This window comes from Astyanax mexicanus, chromosome 13 (genome assembly GCF_023375975.1).
Source record: "Astyanax mexicanus isolate ESR-SI-001 chromosome 13, AstMex3_surface, whole genome shotgun sequence".
Taxonomy (NCBI): Eukaryota; Metazoa; Chordata; class Actinopteri; order Characiformes; family Acestrorhamphidae; genus Astyanax; species Astyanax mexicanus.
The window spans coordinates 14,796,245-14,823,603 of NC_064420.1; the positions used below are offsets into that span (position 1 = coordinate 14,796,245).

The window sequence follows — 27,359 nt, forward strand, 5'->3', positions numbered from 1 at the left end:
CTAATACATTTGTCTCAGCTGACCAGAGAATATTAAGAATATTAAGAGCTCTGAAATACTTATAACCCATAGCAGTCTGTTACATATTTGCCTATATTACTATATTGCATTGTAATACTGTAATAAAATAATAATATTCTAATAATTACAGTATTTCACATTTACTATGTATATGACACACATGTATACGAATGATTAGTATAATTAACTATTATAAAGACTAAAGATATTGAGGGTAGACTAGCTACTACTAATGCTGTCCATTATGGGTTGGAATGAATTTGATGGGTGAAAATATAAAACATTTGGGTTCATACTGTCTGCAATAAAAAGAAAAGTCAAAGTAAATGTAAAAAACTTTTTTTTCTCTTTTATGGGTATTTTTCATACTCTTTCAACCAAAGTCTTTATTTAAAGTCCCAAATTGCAACTACCAAGCATAGCCTAAGAAGTATTTTTAGTGGATACTGATGTTTGTATTTCTTTTGTTTGGCTTTGTCTAATATTGCTACAGTTTTTAATTTAAGCAAATTTAAAAAAGAAGACAATTATGTAGAAATAAAATATATATTAAATGAATACATATTTATAATATTTATAAATGATTATATAAGCAACTATTGTTCAGCACCTCCAGGAACTCCTTCAAGAAAACTATTCCAGGAGACTTAAAATACCAAGAGTGTGCAGATCTTCCTTCAAATCTAAATGTGTTATTTAGAAGAACTAAGTTTATAGTATAAAACACTTATTAAAATAATACCACGTGTTCCTTTTTGATGTCTTCAGTATTACATTTACAATATAAAAATCATAAAAAGAAAGAAAACACATTGCCCGAGAAGAGGTGTGTCCACATGTTTGACTGCTACTGTATATCATATTAAAATATAAATGAATAGAATGTGTAATATTAATCAGCTGACAGGCCCCGCCCACTCCTCCGCCTCAGAGAGACAGAGAGCGCTGCTCCGCCGGCTGCTGAAGACTTCAACATGTCGCAGGCGATATTTGAGGTGCTAGAAGGTAGACACAAGCATTTTTTACTCATTTTTTTTTACAAAGAAATACAGACGTTCAGCTGTCTTTTAAATTGTTTCTATTTCCTGCTCTGAAAACTGAAGTTTTGAGAAGCAGCCGGTTCTCTCGTGTCTTCCGTGTGGCTCAGTTAAACCCTTTAAACCCGTTAAAAGCGTGAAGCGGAGCTGCTCGGTCCTGTTAAAGCGGACGGGTCTGCAGGATGTGTGTGTGTTTGGAGTGTGTTTTGGGTTCGTTCGGGTGTTTTTCACTGTTATTTGTGTGCGCTGAGATTCGTGTAGAAGAGGGAGGGTGGGCCGCTGAAACAACAGCTACGCACTGAGGGAGGAAAGATGGCGGAGGGCGAAAGGCGAGTTGTGGGAAAAGCCTCCCCAGCGCTATATGGTCAAATTCTGCGGTCCACCTTAAATGCTGCCGCTGTTCTGCTCGGGGGCGTGTGCAGGTGGCAGTTCGGTATTAATGTATTTTTTAAGGTGGACCTGGATTTTGAATTAGGGAGCCAACCACAGCTTTGTGAACTGCTACAAACAGACTGACATATCTGTTGTAACAGATTTAGACAGAACTAGTAGTAAAGTGTGATGACTCTGCTTATATGTTCTAGTTTTTTTTGTTTAAATGACAGATAAAATACAAAACTGTTAATTCTATATAGCATGTATTATTAGCTTAGGAGTCTCTGTTGTTATATCAAATGTTTGATAAAAAAAACACTTGTATTAAAGCTATTCAAAAAGAAAACATTTTAAAACAGTCACATAACCTTCTTTACACATTTTTGCACACATACATATTTTTTATGACTTGTATGCCTCATTGTATTATGTAGAGATATGGCCAATTACATTACATTTCTTTAAAAGAAAATGGCAACAAAGACCACGTCCTAGCAGGTTAAAAAATCAAATATAACTTTAAGATAAAGTTGAGTCATTTTCACTTTTGTTTACAAGCCAAGACAACTTAATAGCATAGTAGAAATACATTCTAATAGCAGGCATCTAGATTAAGGATGCTCAGTGATATTGGCATTATATCGGTATTGGCCGATAATAGTTTCAATTAAGTATCATCACATTGGTCGAGGTCTAGATATTACCAACTTTCAGTGTTTGCAAACATATTTATTGCATGCCGGAAAATGACCAAGCAACGGGCCGTAATGTGAGGACCAGTAATCCTGTACCTGGCCTATAGACCTGTTCGCAATTTGGTGTTGGGGGAATTTCTCACTTGAACTGAGTTAGTGGGTCCCTAGACATGAAAAATCCCTGAGGTGCTCGTCCGCCATAGTGCCACGAATTCCGCAATGGTCAAATCAAATATGGCTGCCATCGGCTATGATGAAAATCCAACTTTTTTGTTTCTGAATGTATATACACAAATAATACCTCAATTTAGACTAATTATGGTATGAGAAACTTATTTCTGATATTGTTATGACCATATTGGGTGATTTTGACATTAAAAGGTCATGATCAAGGTCGTTTTTCTATTCTTAAGTGTACTGAATGCGTGCATGCATATTAGTGGGATGGGTTTTTTACAGAATGATTTTTCTATTTTTCCATGGCAGAATATGATGCATGAAACTCCAGCAGAACGACAGCCACATCGACTATTGTCACACTTGCCTGCACACTTACAGACTGAGAGCAGACTTGGTGGTAAAGGCTTCAGACATTTTGATGGCGGGAGTGTGCCAAAGTGCTCCTTCCATTCATGGTCTGTTGGCTCTAGTCTTGCTTTGGTGTCCTTGGCTGTAAGCAAGTTGCATGCCATATGAACCAGAGAAGCCCCTCGTTGGATGTGGCCTCTGATCACACTACTTGTGAGAGCATCAATTCCAGTACTTCCATGTGTGTAGATTTCTACAAATGTCTTAGCTTTTATCAAATATCTTATCTGTTGTTGTTGTTGATCTGTCCCCAGCCCAGACATGCACCAAGTGCTTCTCAGCCAAAGCTGCATCATGCTCTGTCAAGGCCTGCATCTTGCTCTGCCTCTCCAAAGTTGGCTCAGTACTGGGTCAAAAGCTGTAGAAGCATGTTTAGTCTCCACCTTGCTCATACAGTCATCTCCAGTCAGGATATGAGCTTTAATCACTGTCTTTGACAGTTATGCTCCGAAACGAGAGACTGCTTGATGGAGTGGAAGCATTCGCAGCCTCTCACCATTGCCATACTGCCACCAGATCTCCTTCATCCCAAGTTCTGGGAAGTATGTGCTGTAGCGGAGAAGCAATGCAAAGGTGTCTGTGTCATTGGAGACTATGATAACTCTTTTGCACTGCTTCACAAGAATAGCCCACTCAACATGCACCAGCAACCTGGCATCAGCTTCTTCAATCCTGTTCAATAGGTCTGGGATCTCGTCCCCACCAGCTGCCTTTGCTGGCAACACCTCATAATGAAAGACAACAGAGCTCACAAATACAGTAGCATTGCCACTGGTTCGACTGCAAACCATATCACGATCGGGACATGAGACACTTTCTCTAAGCAGTCTCTCGACTTGGAGCATCACTTTCAAAGACAGTGATTAAAGCTCATATCCTGACTGGAGATGACTGTATGAGCAAGGTGGAGACTAAACTTGTTTCTACAGCTTTTGACCCAGTCCAGTACTGAGCCAACTTTGGAGAGGCAGAGCAAGATGCAGGCCTTGACAGAGCAAGATGCAGCTTTGGCTGAGAAGCACTTGGTGCATGTCTGGGCTGGGGACAGATCAACAACAACAGATAAGATATTTGATGAAAGCTAAGACATTTGTAGAAATCTACACACATGGAAGTACTGGAATTGATGCTCTCCCTCTCACAAGTAGTGTGATCAGAGAAAACATCCAACAAGGGGCTTCTCTGGTTCATACGGCATGCAACATGCTTACAGTAGCCAAGGACACCAAAGCAAGACTAGAGCCAACGGACCATGGATGGAAGGAGCACTTTGGCACACTCCTGCCATCAAAATGTCTTAAGCCTTTACCACCAAGTCTGCTCTCAATATGTAAGTGTGCAGGCAAGTGTGACAATAGTCGATGTGGATGTCGTTCTGCTGGAGTTTCATGCATCATATTCTGCCATGGAAAAATAGAAAAATCATTCTGTAAAAACCCCATCCCACTAACATGCCCGCACGCATACAGTACACTTTGAGAGAAATCCCACTGCATGGTGCACTTTTAGTTCATTTGGTTTGATGTAATTTGTATCACTTTTATTGCTACATAGTTTTATTTGCACCCAATTGTTTTATATCATTGTACTAACACTCTGTTAAAATATAAGTTCAAAGGGGATGTTTAAAATTGTCATATTTCTTCTCTTCATGAGTGTTAAATATATATATATAGCAATGGATATTAAATGTCAGATTTATTAGACTTATTGTATCTGGTTTTGATTCCTTATAATGGCCAAGTTGTGGGGAAGGCCTTCAGAATAGAAAAACGACCTTGATCATGACCTTTTAATGTCAAAATCACCCAATATGGTCATAACAATATCAGAAATGAAATTCTCATACCATAATTAGTCTAAATTGAGGTATTATATGTGTATATACATTCAGAAACAAAAAAGTTGGATTTTCATCATAGCCGACGGCAGCCATATTTGATTTGACCATTGCAGAATTCGTGGCACTATGGCGGACGAGCACCTCAGGGATTTTTCATGTCTAGGGACCCACTAACTCAGTTCAAGTGAGAAATTCCCCCAACACCAAATTGCGAACAGGTCTATAGGCCAGGTACTGGATTATTGGTTTTTGAAATTTTTTTGAAAACAAAAAGTTAAAAAAATTGTTTTCTCAGGAGACACCTTGAATTGTATTATTTGCATAAAGTTGATTGAAAGCTAAACTGAAAAGCATATAAATATTTAACTTGTTTTTAATCTTATACCGATGTGTCTAGTCTATCTGTCATTAGTCATAAATCTGTATATCAGCATCATTAGATATGTACATATATGTGTAATATCGGATGTCAGCATCAGCCCAGAATTCCCTCATCTGTGCATTACATATCTAGGTAGTAACTTCTAAATATGTGTGTACTAAATTGTAGTATTCTATCACATGCTGAACCACAGCCATATAATAAACACATGCAGGTCACGGTTTTATGCAAAATTACACAAATGAGACATCAAATGATTAATAACTGAACAATAAGCCTAGAATTAAGGTGTTAACTGTCTTCATACTACTGCTACTACTCTACTGGACAATCATTAGATTAACTAATCAACTAATTAATTAACCCTCTTTCTTCTCCTGTATAGGAATGGACAATCAGACTGTCCTTGCTGTCCAGTCTCTTTTGGATGGCCAAGGTGGAGTCCCAGATCCCAGCAATCAGGCTGTGTCAGGGACCACCATCCAGTCAATGGGTGAGTAGCATTTTTATATAATATTCTTACTGTACGTTCACACCGAACGCGATAAAATCGCTCTGTGTCGCCTGTCCAACAGGCGATGAGTCGCTTGGGGGCGTGTCTCACTCAGAACAAGCTGTCGCTGGTGGGCGTTTTCCTAGTACAGAAACAAGGGTTCAGCCTCTCTACAGAATTCCTAAACCATAAACAGTCGTACAGACGTTTCACAAACAATAAATCTTTATATATTTTATAACTATTATTAAGTACAATTATTTAACAAAAATATTTCATATTACAATAAATGGGTTTACTTAAATATAATATATTATATATTATATAATATAAATATATTTGTCCATAATTTAAAATATTGTTAACTTAATGTAATAAATAATTCCTTGGATGTAATTAATGTGGTTACTGAAATATATTAAATAATCCTCTTGATTTAATACAGTCTTTCTCTTAATTTAATAAATAATTCCCTCAGTTTTAACTAAATCGTTCCAAATTCCATACCTCAGTTTACGTTAAATGTATTAAATACTTTCTTCAGTTGTAATAAATTGTTATGTTAACTTTAATAAATAATTCCCTTTGTTTCAATAAAAGGTTCTGTTAATTAAAAAAAATATTCCCTTAGTTGTCATAAATCGTTCTGTTAATGTAATAAATAATTTCCTTAGTTTTAATATATAGTTTTCTATTAAATAAGGTAATTCTGTAAGGATAGTACTATACTGGGGTAGCTGCTGGTGTAGTGGAGTATTTTACCTCAGATCAGCTCAGTTCAGTTCTGTTCTCTCCGTTTTGCTGGCGGAATAAATCTTCAGTAGGAACCGAAAATCAGAGCAGCGATTTCAGGCCGAACATATGAGAATCTGTTTCTGATTGGTAGCCGCGTGTCGCTGCTCATTTGCATAAAGTTAAGTTCTGGTCAACTCTCTCGCGTCGCTCAAACCGCCCGCTTCGCATCGCGTCGCTGCCTATCGCCCAGTGTCTGCCTGTCACTTCCGGCTGCTTTGTCGCTCGCGTCACGTTCGGTGTGGACGCACGGTTAGTGAGGCAGGTCTGTTTTACAACAAACATATATATATATATATATATATATATATATATATATATATATATATATATTTATTTCTTTATTTTTTACAGCCTTTTGTTTACTTTGACACTATTTTATATTGCATAAATTAATTAGTTTATTTTTTTTAAATGTTACAAAACTATAGTTTAAAAATGTATTGAACACTGAACATTTACAGCAGCAGACATATCAACAAAGCACAGGACTAAAATTACGGCATTGTTTGGTATACATTTGGTCAAATTTTGATGAATATTTGCAGAATATTTGGTTTACTACTGCTAACCTAGCATAATCTATGTAATGTAGTTATTCTCTTAAACTCCAGCCTTATTATTCATTTATTAATCAAAAGATGTATTATTATGTATTGCATTGTATTGTTATGTATGTATTGAATAATTCTTGTGTTGTGTCATGTAAGTATACATGACAATGGAACAGAGCTGTATGAATACTAATACTGATATCAGGTATTTGCCTGATTCCATGCTTATTTACCTCTACTTGTAAATGCAAACAGGGCTCCAAAAGCAACGTATGATATTGTGTGCCTAGTTCAAATTGCTGTGCTTACAATTTAAATTCAGTTCAATTCCATTAAAATGTATTTTTAATATATTGTCTATTGAAATTACAAATTAATTGTGTTGTGTTGTTTTTTCAGATGATGATGACGTTTTCCTCTGTGGAAAGTGTAAAAAGCAGTTTAACTCTTTGCCAGCGTTCATGACACACAAGAGGGAGCAGTGCCACCCCAACACCCCCTCACTGGCCACTGTCTCCCTGGCCTCCAGCAACGCCTACACCTCCGTCCCCTCCATCAGTACTGTTCCACAGCCCCCTATCAACAGACAGGTAGCTACTGTGTATTGAGAATAGGCGGGTGCATGTGTTAATACACACTTTTAGACACACAAGTACACATACACGTGTTTTATCCTACATGCCTGCCAGCGAAAGGCAGTAAAAGGATGTAAAAAGTCATCTATATCCTTCTACATGCTATTTAGAAAATTGGTCTGTCAGGAAATTTAGACTGCCAGATTTACTTTTTGTCAGATTTTATTTTTTATATGATAATTAGTGAGCATTAAACACTGCACAATATTGTTGTTGCATGTAAACTCACACTGTAAATAATCAGAAGCAACTCAAGATCTTTATTGGCTGAATAAAGATCTTTTCTCATTTCTAATTTTACGTTTTTGCTCCTAATTTTATATGAATATATTATGATTATATTATCAAGCTGCGACACATACAATTAAAAAAATGAGCCTATTATTAGCTTATAATTAGGAGATGAAGTGACAGTACACATGTCCTCTAGAGATATCATGTTGCTTTGTACAAATGTAATTATAGTTAGAACAATTGCTGATTGTGTTGTGTTCCCTACAGGTGTCCACATACATCACAGTGCCCCCCTCTCCTCTCACACACACACTGGTCCAGGGGAACGTTCTGGTCAGCGATGAGGTTCTCATGTCTGCCATCTCTGCATTTACTTCCATGGACCAGCCCATGGCTGCCATGCAGGCTTCCACTCAGGTAGATGGTCTCTTCATTACTGTTACAGGCAGTGAGTCTGTTTAACATGTGTTTTGTATCTGGACATACTTTGATGAGAATTTGTTCACACATCATTTAGATATCTGTGACCAGAGTGACAAAATAAGATCTGATTTTACTTCAGCAATAACTTCATCATTTCTGTTTTACTTTCCGTAAACAATGACTTCTAATCAAAATTGTCCTGCTCTAGGAGACTGTGAACAGTTTAGAGGAAAGGTGGTGATTTTTTTAACAGACATATTTTGTGATTGCATCATGAAATTCGATCACAGAACGCACATTGTATTTACAATTGCATTTAGGCTATCCAATTTTTTTAAATCTGAGTTTTGGTCATATGTGACACAGATGTGTTGTTTGTGTGGCAGAGTAAATAACAAAAACACACACACAGACTTTTCCCGATTGGGTCGCTTCAATATGTAGTATTGAAATCAGCCAAATCAGAATAAATTTTACTTTTACACCAAGAAAAAGAAAAAAAGGGAGTGCGTAGACCGGAAAATGGATGACAGCAGTTAGTGAGGGTTTCATTTGTAGAATGAGTTAACAGAGCTCTTAAAGGTTTTGACTGGTGTCTCTGTTCTTATATTGTTAGAAGGCTTGTAATAACTATTTTGTAATGGTTTTAATCAGTCAGTGGTGCACCTGTATTTTTCCACCGCCAAGATAACACGACTAAATTTATGTATACACACGTCACTTCCAGACCACTACGCCCTTCAGCGATAATATATTCTTAAACCCTGACGCTTTTGTGAGCACAAAACATGAAAATAGACTGTTGACAGGGTGTAAGAAAGCAATGAGCATCGCGACTCGCTTTTCGTAGTGTGTAAAACAGGGCCCATAGACTAATATGAGCAACTCTTGGCACCCTACACCATGGCACCAGGCTTTCTGGACATGTGACGTCTGCCACGACTACCCGCCAAGTTTCAATCCTGTTGGATGATTTCTGTTTTTGATGATGAGTGTAACAATCCAAATACTTAACTGAAGTACTTCATCTGTTTTTTTGGTTGTAATTTTATAAAGGAGACAAGAGAAAAAAACAGCTCTGTTGTTTTTTTTTTATTCCAGAGTCATCTAAGCATGCCTTCAGCAGCATCATACCTGCAGCATCACCCACAGTCCCACCACCCGCTCCCCCAGAGTCAAGCACCTCCCCTCTCCGCTCAGGTTCCCTCCAGCAACAACAACTCCGTGGTGCAGGTTTACAGCACTCTGCCCTCGATGACTGGTAATGCAGAGGTGCATGCACTTGGCCTGCAGCCGTTTCAGACAGTTCAGGTATAGCAGTGCCATGAATACATTTCTGCTTTTTGATAAGTAAAGATTATCTTATTTCTTATTTTATTAATTATTTGGGATTTATTGGCACACATTTCTATTTATTCTTACATCATAGTACACATATTATGCTAAACTGTATTTATATGGTTTGTACAATGTAATTTTGGGTGTAATAGTTGGAATCATTAATTAAGACTAAACTAACTAAAGTATTAAGACATTTCAATAATGAATACTTAAACTTGTGTTTATATGTTTATGTGTGTTTTTAGGGACCCAGTCAGTGTGTGGAGAGTCAGAGCCAGGCATTCAGCAGTGCTCCTGCCTACAGTCCAGCAAAAATAGCAATCAAATCCAAACCCTGCAGCAGCACCGCGCCAGCTCTGACTGAACTGGGAGAATACGACAAGGTCATCATCCCCAAGAAAACACGAAACACCAAGAAAGGACAGGATGGTACAAATTCATAACTCATAAAAGCTTTATTTTTTTTTTTCATATCAGATACTGAATTATGTTTAGTAATCTTTGAATAAAGTGAGCAGTAACTGAATTTTATATATACAGCTCTGGCGAAAAAATTAAGAGACTGAATCAGTTTTTCTGATTTTGCTATTTATAGGTTTATGTTTGAGTAAAATGAACATTGTTGTTTTATTCTATAAACTACAAACAAAATTTCTCCCAAATTCCAGATAAAAATATTGTCATTTAGAGCATTTATTTGCCAAAAATGAGAAATGGCTGAAATAACAAAAAGATGCAGAGCTTTCAGACCTCAAATAATGCAAAGAAAACAAGTTCATATTCATATATAGTTAAAAAAAAATAAAAAATCAATATTTGGTGGAATAACCCTGTTTTTTAATCACAGTTTTTATGCATTTTTGGCATGTTCTCCTCCACCAGTCTTACACACTGCTTTTGGATAACTTTATGCCACTCCTAGTGCACACATTCAAGCAGTTCAGCTTGGTTTGATGGCTTGTGATCATCCATCTTCCTCTTGATTAGGTTTTCAATTTGGTAAAATCAAAGAAACTCATAATTTTAAAATGGTCTCTTATTTTTTCCCCAGATCTATATATATATTTTTTGTTTCTTTTTTTCTGTATGGAAAAATTTATTAAAATAAGTCTGAATATAGTACGATGTAAAGTAAAGATAATAGGTTAAGATATTAAGACATTCTATCGGAATGCACTGTTGAAACTCAGTTTTTAATTTTTTTGTATATAGTAATATTTGGTCTCTCAGTAGGACAAGTGAAAGCGAAAGGTCAGAAGTTAAAGTGCAATTTCTGCGACAAAGTGTTCACCAAGAACTTTGACCTGCAACAACACCTCAGAAGGTACTACTGGTGCTTTATCTTATTCTTTTATTTAGAATTGTTGTTATAAATTAACAATAACAATCGTTTCAGATATAAATTATACTTAATTTAGTGTTTTTAATTTAATGAATCAATTGTATGTACAATTGTATCCAGTCACACGGGGGAGAAGCCGTTCCAGTGCATCGTGTGCGGCCGTGCTTTTGCTCAGAAGTCCAACGTGAAGAAGCACATGCAGACGCACAAGGTGTGGCCAGCTGGTGCTCACTGCACCGTGTCCAGACTGCCCATCTCTGTGAAAGTGGTGTCTGTGAACATGGATGAAAACACACTGCAGCCAGCAGAGGCTCAGGAAGCGCAGGGTAACTTCCTCTTTATACTTTCACCTTCATGTTGTATTTGCATTTACAGTTACTGATACACTGCTTTTCTGACTGATACTAATGAGTGAGGTCTGTTAGGCTCACTGGACTGTGTCTGTGGGCTGTAATCAAGTCATCAATAGCAGATCAAAAACAGTTTTTAGTGTAGCACAAAGTTTAATCATTAGAAACTATGGTTATTTTCAGCACTACTTTTTTATTATATATATATTTGTTCAGTATTTTTTTTTGCTTTTAAGCATATTGCAAACAGTTAGTAGAGCAGACTTTAATCTGTGAATACAGAATTTAAATAGAATGGAACTGTAATGCATTTTTGTAACTATATAAAAATTATTAAATTTTATCTAATTAACTGTGTATCAAATATAATGTACAGTAATTTTAGTTTGCAAAATGCTTAAATAAACATGACTACATTGATATAAACATTCTACCAAATAAAGATACGCCTATAATCAGAACAATAGTTGCTCCCAGAAGCAAGTGAAAGAGTTTCATGATGTTCAGACATTAGATAAAGGTTACTAAGGCACTAATAATCAAAGTGCCTGTAGTGAAGACCAGAAGTGATCTGGCATCATTTTTTGCATCAAAATTACTCCAAAAGGGCATGAACAACTCATCCAGGACATCACAAAAGAACCAAAAAACAATATTTAAAGAACTGCACGTCTCACTTGCCTCAGTTAAGGTCAGTGTTAATGATTCGATAATAAAAAAGAGACTGGTCAAAAATGGTATCCATTAAAGAGTTCCAGGGGAAAAAAGTGATGCATTTTGTGTTCTGGTCCTCTGTAATTGAGACCGGAATGATCTGGCATCATAAGTAATTGCACCAAACACCATGACACCAAGGTATTCCCAAGACACTAAAGATGACCCACTGCCACTCTGAATCACCCCATGACAGTCTGGCACAACAACATTGCAGTCTTTGGTGATGTTGATGTTGTGTTAAGCGCAGTCATTGTAATGGTCTGCGAGCATGTAGTCCTGTGTCGTGCAGCCGTCTGCCAGGGGTGCTGGCACAAACATCATCAGTGCTTGCTGAATGGCTGTAATCATGGCTGTTGTTTGACTCTGCACATGTTGGACAATCTGTTGGTTCTCCCTTTCCATGGTCAGTGTAGGTCTCCCAGACCCTTCATGTCACTGATGCATGCCTTCTTCTATTCACTGCCACCAACAGAATCCTATAGCTATATCCCTTTTAACTGCTGGAATGTCTTTCAAACTATTCTCTGAAGCATCACCAACACTACCAAACACCAAAACATGTACCAACACTACAGCACAACTCAGAAAGAAAAACACCTTCAAAGTGGGTTATATAGTCAACCTTGTTTATTCCTTCTGAGTGCAACTACTTTTTGGTGATGAGTGTAATTAGCCATTTTGTCCCTTACCACACCTTGTTCCTGTGCAGAAGCTGTGGAGCAGAGTGAGTGTGAGCTGCAGGAGGATGTGGACGGTGCGTCCGAGGCCAAAGGTCCTGGTCAGGCCCAGAATAAGCAAATCATACTGATTGACAGCTCTTACCAGTGCCAGTTCTGCGCAGCCAAGTTCAGCACCTACTTCCAGCTCAAGTCCCACATGACCCAACACAAAGAAGAGCAGGTATGACCCGTTCACAGCTGTGCACACAATATTTGTCATATTCAATATATGGACATGAATCCATGTTTGCTGACTCTATATTGTGTTGCTAATATTGTTTACTTGCTGAGGTGAGCCCATTCATTTGAACTTGTTAGTTAAACTTGTTCCTGTGTTCGCACAGATGATTCTAGCCAGAAGCCTTTGGTCACGATCATTACCACCTAATCTGCTGTCCACTGTGGGTGGTTATGTCTTTTATTAGGTATTCCCGGTCATTGGTGACCCAGTATAAGCCTTACTCTAACTCTCTAACAAGCTAACCAATGTTTGACCTCACTCACAAGATAACACCTTACAACTTACATACAGGTGTGGGTATTTTTAAACCGTACACTTGATCACATGATCAATTTATATATTGCTGTGTACTTAATCTCAGTGTCTTCATGAGGTAGAGTCACCTGGAATAGTCTTCTCAGTGTCTTAAAGGAGTTCATGGAGGTGCTGAACAATAGTTGCTGCTTTTCTTTCATGCTGTGAAGCTCCAGCTCATTCAAAATCACCTCAAATCACCATTTCAGTTTCAGGGTTTAGGTCAGGAGATTGTGGAGGACAAACACTTTTTTATTTTACTTGTTTACTGCGTAATTACACGTGTCCCATAATGTCTTTAATATTTATCTACAATGTAGAAAATAATCTAAATAAAGAAAAATATTGAATGAGAAGCTGTGTCCAAACCTTTGACTGGTACTGGATGTCTGAGAGGCAGAAGAAGATGTACTGTATTATGGTTTGAATTTAATATTTATATTTATGTCGATGCTTTGTATTTAAGCATGTTCACCAATAACAGTAGTATATCTGTTTTTCTATGAATTAATTTAATGTAGCTTTCTCTCTGCTGTGTTTTTGTGCAGGTGTACAGGTGTGTGGTGAAGACCTGCTCTCAGACCTTTCAGAAGCTCGACCTGTTTCTGGAACACATCCGGACTCACCAGGAGCACCTGACCTACCGCTGCCACCTCTGCTGTAAAGTCTTCCCCTCCCTGTTTGAACTGGGGCTGCACCAGTACTCCCACAGCTTCTGCCCCCAGCAGAACCGCCGCAAGGAGACCAACTACTACAGGTTACTACAGGTTTTTTATTATCTTAATTGTGTTGTGTATTTGAAACATTGCATTGCTGTCTTTGGTTTGCGTTGACATTGTGTTAAGGGCAGTCATCATAATGGTCTGCATGCATGTAATTCTTTGTCATGCAGCCATCTGCCAATGATGTTGGCACTAGCATGACCCATGAAGAGCATTACTGCTTGCTGTATGTCCGCAATCTTGGATGTTGGGTCACTCTTATTATTTTGTTCTCACTTCTCTATCCCTTATTTCCCTTCGACCTCCTTTAAGCTCTATCTAAAATGGTTTATCTTAATTCCTATTACTTTTGTACTTGACTTTTGTAAGTCGCTTTGGACAAAAGCGTCTGCCAAATGTAATGTAATGTAATGTTTTCTTGTTTACTCCCTGTGAACTGTTAATGCTTAGCTACATTAAAAACAAGTAAATAAAATGGTATGGCTTGGGGGAACTCTCACACCTGTTTAAATTGTAAGGTGTTATCTTGTGACTGAGGTTGATTGAACAGTGACCAGCATGCTCATGGCAATGAGTAAAAATTGTATTTGGAGTGAGGTCTGATAGTGCCAAATGGATGATAGGACATTCCATTTCTGAAGTTGTAGAAGCATTTAACATTCCTCAATCCACAGAGTCACATATGTACTGGGAATAAGTCATAGAAAGCATTACCAACTACAGTGAACAGTGAAGTTGGTGGTAATGATTGTGACCAGCAGCATCTGGCTACAATTTTCTGTGCAAATAGACAAGAATTAAATGCAGGAGACCTCAAATATATACAGGGTTTGGACAATGAAACTGAAGGTTTTAGACCACAATAATTTATTGTCCCGACGGACAGTTCTGGTGGAAACAGGAGAGTTGAGGTTCACGTTAAATTCTGCGTGATTTGGGCAGCCGTGGTTTTATGTTTTTTGGATACAATCTGGGTTAGCACCCGAACATCCCTTTCAGACAGCTTCCTCTTACAGCGTCCACAGTTAATCCTGTTGGATGTGGTTGGGCTTTCTTGGTGGTATGCTGACATTACCCTGGATACTGTGGCTCTTGATACATCACAAAGACTTGCTGTCTTGGTCACAGATGCGCCAGCAAGACGTGCACCAACAATTTGTCCTCTTTTGAACTCTGTTACATCACCCATAATGTTGTGTGCATTGCAGTATTTTGAGCAGCACTGTGTTCTTACCCTGCTAATTGAACCTTCACACTCTGCTCTTACTGGTGCAATGTGCAATTAATGAAGATTGGCCACCAGGCGGCTCTAATTTAGCCATGAAACCTCCCACACTAAAATGACAGGTGTTTCAGTTTCATTGTCCAACCCCTGTATCCCACAGGTCAGTGCAGTGTTCTTTAGAGAGCTGTTCTTAATTAGCCCACACCAAACTTGAGATAATGAATATAATTAATGTTATTTTTGTTGTTATGAACAGGTGTAACAAATGCCAGGGTAAATACTCCACACAGGAAGCTCTGGAGCAGCACCTCCTCACCGCCTCCCACAACTACCCCTGCCCACACTGCCAGAAGGTATGAAGAACATCAGTATTCCTTCTCAGCCTTATAGTCCATAGTCATCTCAGCTTTTATATCAAACTGCTGCTTATTTATTTTTATTATTAAATTGAACAATGAAGAAAAGCAAATCTTAAATTCTATATTTCTGCATTGTAGGTTAACACTAAAGTCATCCAAACTATGAATAAAAACATATGCAATTATTCAGTAGACAGAAAAAGTGTTAAACAAACCAGATGTTCTATATTCTAGATTCTTCAAAGTAGCACCTCTTGCTCAGATGACAGTTTTGCACATCTTAGCTGGATTTTCTCAGTCTGCTTTATGATGTAGAGTCACCTGGACGCCAGGCTTTCAGTAAACAGCTGTGCTAAATAAACAGTTTAACTGAATTATCAAGAATTCATTAATTGAATGTTGTCTCTCTTAATGTGTTTGAGAGCATCAGTTGTAAAGTTGTGAAGAGGTAGAGTTACAGGTATACAGTATATAGGCCTATTTGAGTAATGTTATAATAAATATTATAGCAAGAATTACTCAACTAAGTCAAGAAAAAATACTTTAAGAAATAAAGGTCAGTCAATCCAAAAAATTCACTTTAAAAAACTTTAAAAGTAGCCTCAAGTGCAGTCATCGCAAAGACCATCAAAAAATTATGATGAAACTGGCTCTCATCAGGACTGCCCCAGGAAAGAAAGAGCAAAGGTTACCTCTGTTGCACAGGATAAGTTCATCACAGTTACCAGCCTCAGAAACTAACACCCCGGATAAGAGTACTTCTAAGTTACTACATCATTTCTTATGTGTCCATTTATAGTGTGAATGACTTTAATATTCATTTACAATGTAGAAAAAAAGGAAAAAATCATTTATCATTGAAACTTTAATTGCTGACAATGTGTTTTTTTCTCTGCTCAACTTATTTTATGTTTATTTACTGAAATTCTGGCCTGCAAGACATTCCAAAAAAATCTAGAAGGCTAATAATGCACAAAAGCAGTATCAAAGAAAGGCTTTGACGAGTAAAGATGGCAGAGAATGAAATGTGTGGGAAAATTATTGAAATGTTTATACAATTGTCAACAAGACAATGCAAAACTGCACACATTACAAAGACATGACTTTGGTAGAAGGCCTGCAGTCCTGACCTGTCTGTAACAGACAACGCGTGGATTGTTAGCAGATAACAACCTCTTACTGTTGCACACCTAAAGCAGGATTTGCAGGAAGGATGAGACAGAATGTCACCTGTAACACTCCTCAGTGCTGAAACGTCTTTTATGCGTTATGAGTTATGAGTTTGTAATGAGCAGAGAGCACACGCTCATGCATGTTTTCCTCTCTCTGTGTGTTTGTAGATTTTCCCCTGTGAGAGGTATTTCCGCAGACACCTCTCCACTCACGGAGCCGTCAGCAAATTCAAATGCCAAATCTGCAAGAAGTTTTTCAAAACAGAGCACTATCTGAAACTACACACTCAGATACACTCAGGTGAGTTTATTCTCAGAGTAAATTATCTGAACATCAACAGCTTTAGCCACCGTTCATTTTATACTGTCAGTTTTCACTGCTCACGCAGTTTAACATATGATTTAAAGAAAGGGTTTTAACCTGGTGGTCCCTGAAGGGTAAGGAGATTTATGCTAATGTGGACATTATCAATAGTTGTCCTTCTCTGAATCTGAGAAAATTGGAAATTAAAATGTGCAGAGATGCTCAACAGGAGTCTCTGCACTTGTTGTTTTATGACAACTACTGAAAATATTTCTCCCAAATAAAATGAGTCATTTAACGCAGTTATTTGCAGAAAAAAGCAGATCTCAAACCTACTTAATGCAAATAAATCAAGTTCATATTCATTTAAAAATAACAATACTAAGGTTTAAACTCAGGAAGAGTTCAGAAATCAACATTTGTTGAGAGACAGGTGAACAGCATCTCAAGATGCTTAAAATCTGGAATTAAAAATCCGGCCTATTCCATTAAATATTTCTGAACTTTGCATTATTTAAGCTCTGTTTCTTTTTCATTATTCGACCATTTCTTATTTTCTGCAAATAAAGGCTCTAAATTACGATATTTTTATTTGGAATTTAGAAGAAATGTTGTCAGTAGTTTTTATAATAAATGATTTCTTAAGGAAAAACAAATATTCAAACCAATCTATCAAAAAAAACTGTTTTGAAAGACGATTGTTCCTTGTCTGTAATTTAGGAGAGAAGCCGTACAAATGTTCGATCTGTGAGGCCACTTTCAACCGCAAGGACAAGGTGAAGAGACACATGCTGATCCACGAACCCTTCAAGAAGTACAAGTGCCCTTTCAGGTACAGCTCAGAGGTCGGGGGAGGGGGTGGAGGAGGAATTAGGGTTTAGCTTTTGTTTAATGCTATTGCTAACTAATAATAAAGACCAATAATGAGGAATACTTTATTAAAAAATAATAAATAAAATGAACTTTCCTGCTAATATAAAATATCAGTGCTTTGATTGTGTTCATTTTTTTCACACAAATTAAAAATGACTAATTTTGACCATGTAAAGTTGATCTGGAACTTTATTTGGATAATGGAAAAGATTTGTAAATTGTATTTTTCAATTAACAATACAGTATATGTATCTGTGTGTATTGATTGATGATATGTGTTTGTAACAGGACACACGTTGGCTGCACTAAAGAGTTTAACAGGCCAGACAAGCTGAAGGCCCACATCCTCTCTCATTCTGGTAAGAAAACAAAATAACCACATGATTTAAACAGCAGCAGTATATCACATGTGTATCACATCTCACATAAGAAGAACAACTCATGGTATCTTGAACGCACTGTAGAAATGTGAGCGACTTATTAAAGAGCAGAAACAAATTGAGGGGGAGGACCCCCATCTCGAAAAACCATGCATGGTATTAGATCATAAACAGATATTGTAAACATATCTTACACTTTTAACTGAACCCAACATACAACCACACAAAAAATAATGATTAGAAGTACTGCTTTTTTTTTTAATCTAAGAATAATATTTTGCTCACTCATTATGATGGCTGGGCCTGCATTGAGACACAAAGATGTTCCAAACATGGCGCAACTCTCAAACCTTCGGTAAAGCACATTCTGAGTCAATATATCTAATTGCAAAAAACATTAACTTAGGTTATTCCACGGTATTCCGAGAGAATGAACAAAATCTGGTCCTCCCCGACCATCTCTATCAAGATCAAGTTCAGCTTGCTGAATTCAATTGTGACTGGAAGGCGTCAGCCAGCATCAACACCAAGTTGGACGTCCTCCGTCAGATTTTGAGGATCCAGTACTCCGACCACATCACCAACGAGGAAGTCCTATGGAGAAGTAGCAGCTCGGTCAAACTCCACAACATGGTCGCGTGCCGAAGACTTCGACTGGCTGGCCATGTCCTTCACATGGATAACTCAAGGATCCCAAAGACCCCATTGCGATGGCAACCACCAGGCATCAAACATCACATTAGAAGAAGCTGAAGCGCGGGCACAAGATCGAGCCCAATGGCAATCGTTTGCCGCCCAATATGCCACATAGGCATAAGAGGTTCTACTACTACTAGGTTATTCCTATTACGGGGGTGGACCAAGACTCCAACCAGTGTTAGGAGTCTTGCCCAAGGACTCTTTTTGGTGTATCACAGTATAGTCACCCAGATCAGGAATTGAACCCCAGCCTCTCACATGATGTGGTAGATCACTAGCAGGTAGTGGTGTTATCCACTGTACCACAACAACCACAATTCTATTTGTATAAAAAAAAAAAAATCACGTTTTATAAAAAAAAATGTATAAATTGGCTCCACCCCTCACACATTATTGGATTCAATTCCCAATTGTCCACTCCCACCAACCAAACATCTGTGACCTGAGCCAACCAGCGTAGATTCAAGCCAGACTGGAAATTAGGGGTAAATTTGGGGCAAAATCAATTTTAGATGCTATTTATTTACTTATAAACTGAATTATCCCTGTGTGTTTGTGTGTGTGTGCGTGTGCGTGTGTACGCAGGCATCAAGCCGTTTAAGTGCCAGTTGTGCCAGAAGAGCTTCAGCCGGCGAGCTCACATGCTGGAACACCAGCGCTCTCACACCAACAACTACCGCTTCCGCTGCAGCAACTGCAGCAAAGGCTTCAGCCGCCACAAGTACTACCGGGACCACAAGTGCCCCCTGACAGCAGCAGCTTCAGGAGAGGGTGGAGAGAGGCAGAGACGGGGGAGGAGCAGTGATGGTAAAGGAACAGGTAAAGGAGGAAGCTGAGGCATGTTGAGTGTATGAAGTTTACTTTACCTTTTAATGAAGAACTGTTGCTGCGAGACACAGAATACACGGGTACAGACAGTCTATAAGAGACTCATGGAACCAATGAACGTAATGCAGAACTAAAGGAGTGTTGCACCTGGAAAGTGTAGCTGTAGCACTGTTTCTATTAGCAACTCGCTACTGACTTAGCCAATAGCCTGTCCTGAGACATTAAGCTGTGACTGGAACACTAGAGTGCACTAGAGAGTGCACGCTGGAGCACACAAGCAGAGTGCGTGCAGAAATGCAGATAATTTGCTCATACTGTCTCTCTCTCTCTCATGATGAGAGTGGAGAGAAACCTGGTTTTAAGCATTCAATAAAAGAGCTCGAGCCCTGTTACAACATTCCATCCCAAAAAATTAAAACATGTTTATAATGAAGATTCATTGTTATTATGAAGTTAATAAAGGTGAGGCTATACAGAATGACCAGCCTCTTTATTTTTTTCCACCAACCACCCAAAAACATACCAAACCCTGGGGTTTATACCGAAGCGTGAACTAGAGGTCTGGAACTCGCGGGACCGTCAGAATATCTTGCGGCGCGGGACAGAACTGAATTGTTATTGGCGGGAGCGGGACTTTAATCAATCCAGGCAATGCGGGAGCTCCCGCAAATTAATAAATAGTTAAGATAATTATAAATACGCTATGATTCCCATGCAAGCAACAAAATACCCTCAAGAAAAAACTCTCGGAGGATGGACCGACACACACACACACACACCAATGGGAGATTTTCAGCATCTCCAGCAGGCACGTGCAGAGGTGTGTGTGTGTGTGTGTGTGGGGGGGGGGGGGATTGTAGGAGGTTGCTTGAGCACCTGCCCGTTTGGGTCTTTCTCACCTGAATTATTCCGCCAGTACTCACTAAATGACCCCCAACCCCACCCCACCCTCCCCTTGCTCACCTGAAATATTACGCCAGTAAATTTGCAGCACTAAATGTTATTCATTCGATTCTTATAAGGACCGCAGGACGGGAGCGGCGGAAATGTGTATGAGGCGGGCGGGCGCGGGATTACAAGAAGTGATTTTTGGTGGGAGCAGGCGGTAACGGGACAAAAACACACAGGAGCAGGCAGAAGCGGGTTTAAAAAAGCTGTCCCGCGCAGACCTCTAGTGTGAACCAAACCGTGAATTTTCTGTGCAGTTACACCCCTAGTAAAGAGACTTCTGACAGTGTATAAGGCAGCAACTCTGAAACTGAAGGCTGCAATTGGGTGCTGGGGGGTCGCAGAAATATAAGAGGTTGTATCTCTTTCTATCTACAAAGGAGGCACCACAATTAAAAAGAATCTGGAATTATTTTTTTAAAATAGACAGAAGTACACAGACATGCCACATAACAGGAACTAGTATCATATAGCATGACTTTAGCCATGTCACACTGAAGCTAAATAATGCTGCACTGACCTGTGGAATATCTCCACTTCTTCAGTGAGTCCTGCACACAGAGATAGTCTGGAGATGGATAAAGACAAGACAGAAGGTATAGAAAAGGAGCTGCTTAGTAAACAGAAAACAACGACACAATTATTATCAGATAAGCAGCAGAATAAGATATTCAATAGGGGGGAATGTCCAAATATGAATCTAGACGATACCCTGAGCCTGGACTGGTGAACTATTGAGAACTATTTTATTGGTGTAACTTTACTAGCCTTTACAGTGGGGCTTTGCTGTGCAGGAAACAGCATGTCTCACGTGGATCTGATTTCTCTTTGTGACTTTTATCTTCAGATGAAGCTCAAGAACCTGATGCAGAGGAGCCTGAGACACCAGAGACTCCAGAGGAGGAGGAAGAGGAGGAGGATGATGAAGACGATGATGATGGAAACGATGAGGGAGAGATGACTGTGAGCGGAGTGCTGGAGACAGGAACTGAGGACAGGGAGGAGGATGAGGAGGAGGATAGGGATGAAGGTTTGGCAGCGGGTGCAGGCCTTGTGCAGATGCAGGTTGTTTAGAACCGCTGGAGAGTGTGGGTGAATTTAGTGTTCGTCAACCTCACAGTGCTGTATTTTGTTTTATATTAAAACAGATATTTATGTAATTTTTAATGAAATTATTTATATAATGATGATAACTTATGTAATTTATTCTATTGCTGCTAATGTTGTTCAAGTGGAGATAATGCTGCTATTGTGCTCTTCAATAAAGATGTACTCTGATGTAAAAGACTATATGTGAAATAGTTTTCCTTGCTGCTTTATAAAAAGAGTTTTAGGCTACGTTCACATGACACGCTACATTGCTCAAATCCGTTTTATTGCTCAGATTGGCTTGGGCTATTTTGATGGTTCACATTCACAAATATAAGTGATTTGTATATGTGTGTACTGTGAATGAATCTGTTCCTGAAACTCCTCACATGCTGCACATTGATACATCTATAAACATTGCCTTCTTCACCAAAACCTAAAACACTCATATTAGAGAGAAGACTCGTAGTTTATAAAGGGAAATGGATGTTAGCAGCTCATATGTGGAGCATCTTTTGCTGGAGTGAAGAAGAAACAGTAAACAGCTGGTTTAAAGTTCATGCTCAGGTCAAGGAGGTGAAAAAGGCCAGGCGGTTTGCTTTTTTGCTGTTTTTTTACAGCTGCACCAAGTGTAATGCGTAAAAAAAAAAAAAAAAAAAGACCCATGAATTCTGTTCACATTCATGTCGCATGTCTGTTGATCCGATACGTATCCGATTAAGGACCACGTGTGGAAGTGACTCAAATCTGAATTGAAAAAAATCAGATTTGGCACGTTCACACAGCCATGAGAAAAAAATCAGATTTGAGTCACTTCAGCCTGGTAATGTGAACATAGCCTTAGAGGCTACTTTTGGGTAGTGTACCCCTTGGTGAGAGATGATTGACTGGTAGACATGGCTCAGTGATGCATTCCAGTAGATTTTGCCCATCTGATGAGTCTTTTAGAGTAGGTGCGTCATTGGACGGAGAGCCTGCCCTATAGGACATCCCGTCAGCCAGTCACCAACAACTTTGCTTGCATTGGAGTCAAGCCTAAAATAAATAAATAAATAAATAAATATGACTGCTACTCACTGCAACCGTTTCATCTTTTGTTATGTTTGGATGACCTTGTGGTGCTGGTGTGACGAACCCGGGGAGCGATCGCACACAACAGTGACACCCAAATCACTATATTTCAGCAATATGTGGAGGAGATCCTGTGGCCATGTGTTGCCTCTCACAACAGGGCTTCCAAGTGGAATTTTCAGCAGGATAATGCTCGCCCAAACACTGCAAGGTTTTCCCACATACCCACACATTTCCCCTCAGGGAGAAACAGACAGTCAGTCAGTCAGTCACTAACAATACTTGCCTAGTGCACTCAGGTGTGTAAGTAGTGTCCCAAATGCAGAAAAATCACCAACCACACACATTTACCCGTGTAATTATTTATTCAACCTTTTTTTTTTTTTTTACACAATTTACTGTACATATAAATCAAGAAATCAACCAACAATGGTGCAGAATCTCAGGAACGGCCTCAAAACAAGCCGTCGGGCCTCAAATACTAAAATCCTCATTATCTTTTCACAGAGAAGAAGAGATCAATCAACTATTCACACAATGTACAACATTCAATTGATATACAAGGGAAAGAAGATCAGCTTTTTTATTCCAAAGGTTTGATCTAATATGAGGAGAAAATAAACAGAAACTTATATTACCATCAACATGATTTTACACACACCAGATCTTCCCAGGGAAATTCAACTTCATGAATATATATGAAGGCAAAATCAGATATTTCCCAGAACACACAGACAGACTGAGTGCTGTTAGTGTTCAGAATCAGCTTGTGATAGTTCAAGGTAAAGCTGGAGAGTTACAGAACTGGAATTACCCAACTGAACAAAATGAAAAAGAAAGAAAAAAAAACAACACATTACACAATCTTAAAAGTTTCCTATTTTTCAGTAATTTTTTTTTACTGAAAAATATATTAAAACACACATTGTGGGTTAAGGGACCTAAACAAGATGTGCATCAAAGGCTGTGTTCAGACTGCAGGCAAACTGGATTAAGTTTCTAAAATCAGATCTGTTCAGATGACTGTCTGCACTGTTATTAGCAAGTGATCAGATCTGATCTGCACTGGGTTTCTGTGGAATGCTCTCATGGGTTGCTCCTCTAGAACCTCTGCACTTCTGTTACACACCCACACTTGTACAATAAAATACAATTTGAGATGACAAACTGAGATGCTTCTGTACAAATCTGATTGTAAATCATGTTTAAAATCACCTCCAATTTCAGGCGTTTTTTGGCTGTCCAGACTATTAAAAATCAATCTGGATACAATCTAGATATGCCAAAAATAAATCTGATTTGGTCTAGCAGTCTGAACACAGCCAAAGAGCTGTGAGTGTTTCTGAGAGCTGATCTGGATCAGATTTTCTCTGCATATTAAAGAAATAAATCGGGTATTTTCAACTGAATCCCAGTTTAATGCACTTTTAACTACAAATTCTATATACCTCTATAAAAATAATTATAGATTAACTCAATGTTTTACTGGTAAGAACTGTATATTATACATAGACTTAAGGTTACCAATCAAAATTTCAGTTTAGAGTTTCTGCAATTAATTTTGACTGTATGTTCCAATAATTTACATTTTCATTCATAAAATGAGTCAACTGTCCATTGGCTTCTATTGTGAATGCCATTAAAATTAAGATCCACAGTAATTAAAAGGAATCCACAAGTACCATCAAATGGGATTAGGTTGAAATAACTAAAAAAACTTCTTTTTTTAATGTCTCTTAAAATGTGCTTTAAAAAAAATCAGCCTCAGAAACGGTACACGCTTTGCACACGCTACAGATGTTCCGGTCTCCTCAGCGCCCCCCAGTGGTATAGACTACTATCACCTAAAACAGGCTGAGAGGCATTGAAAGGCAATACCCTGGATACAAAGGCCTTGATCCAGAATATACAAAAAATCTTCAAAATAAAACCCCCTATAAAACTAGGGCGTTAGGAACACAGACAGCTGTCTCACTCACTCATACCTGCAATAAATAGAGGGCGGAGGGTTCTTTGGGGGTCTCAGGGTCGTGCTGATCACACTGGAAAAGGCTAAGTTAATGCGGTGGTGCAGTATCAGAGTTTGCTTCACAGTCTAGTAATTACAGAGCTGGTCCTGGGTGAGTTTCCTAGACAAGGATTAGGTCTAGTCATCAGGCTAGTTAAAAATAAACATATTTCAGTGGAGAAGGGAAAGTGCGCACAAGTTTCGCACCTTAGTGTAATCATGCGACATCAGTACGAAGTATCAAAGTGAGCAGTACGATCATATTTTTTTGTACCATGTTACAGTATTGTAATGTGTAAAAGTTACTGAGTTTAACTGAGAGTTTCAATGAATGAAAATAAATAGTAGTGTAGCTCCATATTCCGCTTTTAACATCTTAAAAAAGAGGAAACGTGCCATCAGCTGTGTGTGTATGAGTTATCAGGTTCTGTCAATTTTGTCACATGATTAATTTGTTTAAAAAATATATATATTATTAGTTTTTATATGACAGTTCTAACAAAGAGCCGTCCTACTCGTCTCAGTACAGTCTAGACTTTGGAACACAGCTTTTATTTTCCTTTTAATGGAAAATCTTCATTTAAAATGCAATTTAGCTCAATACTACGCTTAATCCTTGTGTAGGAAAACTGCCCCTTGTGTTTTATTTATGCCTGATCAAAACTTTAATTTTTAATTTTTTTACTATTAAAACCACAAATCTCTGTAACGCAGGTTCTTTTTAATTGTACCCAAATTTTCTTCTCAATTTATCTCAGGCAATTAACCCACTGACTCAATAGGACTCCTGTTATCCCTTGCACTGCTCCGATGCTAAACAAAGAAAATCCCTAAACCCAAATCACAACAAGGGATAGAGAACAGTGCAATGTGGACCAGCTTGGGGTGGATAAGAACCACCGTTTTGGAGAATGTAAGACCCAGTCAGTCGGCACTCACTCAGCAGCACTGGTGCAGTTTCCAAAACGGTTACGGTCTAGATCAGTGTTTCTATACTGCTTGTTTCTAAACTGAAACTTTAGAAACTTAGTCAAATTGGAATTGCACTTTAAAAGGGGTGTAATTGCAGTATAAAGCTATTTTATTATGATTGATATTATTATTATTATATAACATAATACTTATTGTGACAGCTGTAATGTAAGTTTACCATATTTCTCACACTATAAGACGCAGTTAAAATCCTTTAATTTTCCCAGAAATCAGTGCACCTTATATTTTGATGCATCTTAGGTATGAATTTTACCAGTCAGGTTGTAAGAAGCAGTAAAGCCACTCAGAGTACAGAGTTATACAGGAGATTTAGTCTAGTTTTACAGTGTCTCTTCAGCTAACCACACTTAGTGCTAGCTCTTTTGCCGTTCAGAGGTGAGTATTATCAGCTAGCAGTGCTGGAGCAACATCAGCATTAGCCACTAACTGTGCTAACTGCGCTAGCTCTTTTTTTTGCCGTTCAGAGGCAAGTATATTGGACTGTAGCCCGCACGTTTATTGTGTTAAAAAAAAGATACACAGAATGAACTGCTAGCTAATATCGCCCTGCATTACTGGAACACTCAGGGCTCTTCAGTGTAGTGCTGTTGGACGCTATTAGCAGTTAGCTGCTAATGATAATATTGCTGCACCCAGCTATGGTGTAAATCTGGAGATCTAAGCTTATTGTAAATAAACAGAAGCGCTTTACTCACCCAAATAAACAGTTTTCAGGAGAGAAATCTGCATAGATCAACATCCAGCACTCATTTCTTTTAAGAACTGCAGTTTTGTTTATTTAACTTAGCATAGCTTTACAGGTCTCACCACCCAGCGGCAAGATTTGCTGAATTAGAAGGAAAACATGGTGACACCCTTGTGCCTTACTAGTGTTGCGCAATGCGTCTTATGATCCAGTGCACCTTATGATGGAAATAGACAGGAAAATAGACGTTTCTTGATAGTGTGCCTTATAATCTGGTGCGCCTTATAGTGTGAAATGTTTAAATGGAATATTATTATAATTATATATATATATATTTTTTTACAGCAACAAATTAATGCTAAAATAAATTATATAAAATTATGTGATTAGGTGCCTAAATTTTCTGCACAATGTTGTGTACGGATTTTTGACATTTTTTTGAGCTTGGTGTTTGTAAATGAATGCAAAATGTGTCTTTTATTAAAAGAGACATACGAGGAAAGAGAATGGGTTAAAAAAAACACAGCTCTAGATCAGTGGTGAAGGTTTATCTGAACAGGATTGGTCAAATCCCCATGTGCTTTTTTTCTGCCAACCTGAGTGCCCGACTGTCCACGCATGGGGGAACCTTGCATCACACACACACACACACACACACACACACACACACTGTATCCAATGTGTATGTGTCTGTGTATATACATATAATCTCCCATAAGGCGTTTCTTCCTGCCTGTCCATCCCCCGGGGGTTAGTAGGTCACTCCTGGCCGAAGCCCTCCGTCTCTTCGATGGCGAACAGCAGCTTCTCCTTCAGCTGCTCGTAGCTTTTATAGGGTGGCAGATCCAGCCGGTTAAAACTACAATCAGGAGAGATAACAGCAAAGGTCAGACCTGGTGTTAAGAGTTTCTTTTAAAATGTTCAGGT

At 38.5% G+C, this 27,359-nt stretch overlaps 2 protein-coding genes across 5 annotated transcripts in view; one reads left to right on the forward strand and one right to left on the reverse strand.

The window, feature by feature from the left end:
- Positions 1–922: 922 nt before the first annotated feature.
- znf341 (zinc finger protein 341) lies at positions 923–21,860 on the forward strand. 4 transcript variants are annotated; one of them, XM_022668590.2, is made up of 16 exons: positions 923–1,026; positions 5,327–5,434; positions 7,180–7,370; positions 7,917–8,066; positions 9,174–9,383; positions 9,659–9,842; positions 10,644–10,737; positions 10,876–11,081; positions 12,532–12,722; positions 13,625–13,833; positions 15,280–15,376; positions 16,723–16,855; positions 17,579–17,690; positions 18,020–18,090; positions 19,396–19,629; positions 21,434–21,860. In XM_022668590.2, the coding sequence occupies exons 1-16, from the start codon at positions 996–998 to the stop codon at positions 21,658–21,660; spliced, it is 2,448 nt and encodes an 815-aa protein (XP_022524311.2). In that variant the 5' UTR covers positions 923–995; the 3' UTR covers positions 21,661–21,860. The 4 variants fall into 4 exon arrangements, with proteins under 4 accessions (XP_022524311.2, XP_022524312.2, XP_022524313.2 ...); XM_022668591.2 differs by having other exon boundaries at positions 12,535–12,722; XM_022668592.2 differs by having other exon boundaries at positions 10,647–10,737.
- A 1,232-nt stretch (positions 21,861–23,092) lies between these two features.
- The window catches only part of itchb (itchy E3 ubiquitin protein ligase b), a 54,086-nt gene continuing 49,819 nt past the window's right edge, over positions 23,093–27,359 (reverse strand). The window contains exon 24 of the mRNA XM_022668596.2: positions 23,093–27,291. Coding sequence (XP_022524317.2) covers positions 27,192–27,291 — 100 coding nt within the window. The 3' untranslated portion in view covers positions 23,093–27,191. The remainder of the gene's footprint in view (positions 27,292–27,359) is intronic.

Bases quoted from the DNA above. Each gene is read 5' to 3' on its own strand.
- znf341 (XM_022668590.2), top strand. From the start codon at position 996: ATGTCGCAGGCGATATTTGAGGTGCTAGAAG. The intron at 5,435-7,179 runs GTGAGTAGCATT...TTGTTTTTTCAG, and splicing joins GACCACCATCCAGTCAATGG to ATGATGATGACGTTTTCCTC. The intron at 16,856-17,578 runs GTGAGTTTATTC...TCTGTAATTTAG, and splicing joins ACACACTCAGATACACTCAG to GAGAGAAGCCGTACAAATGT.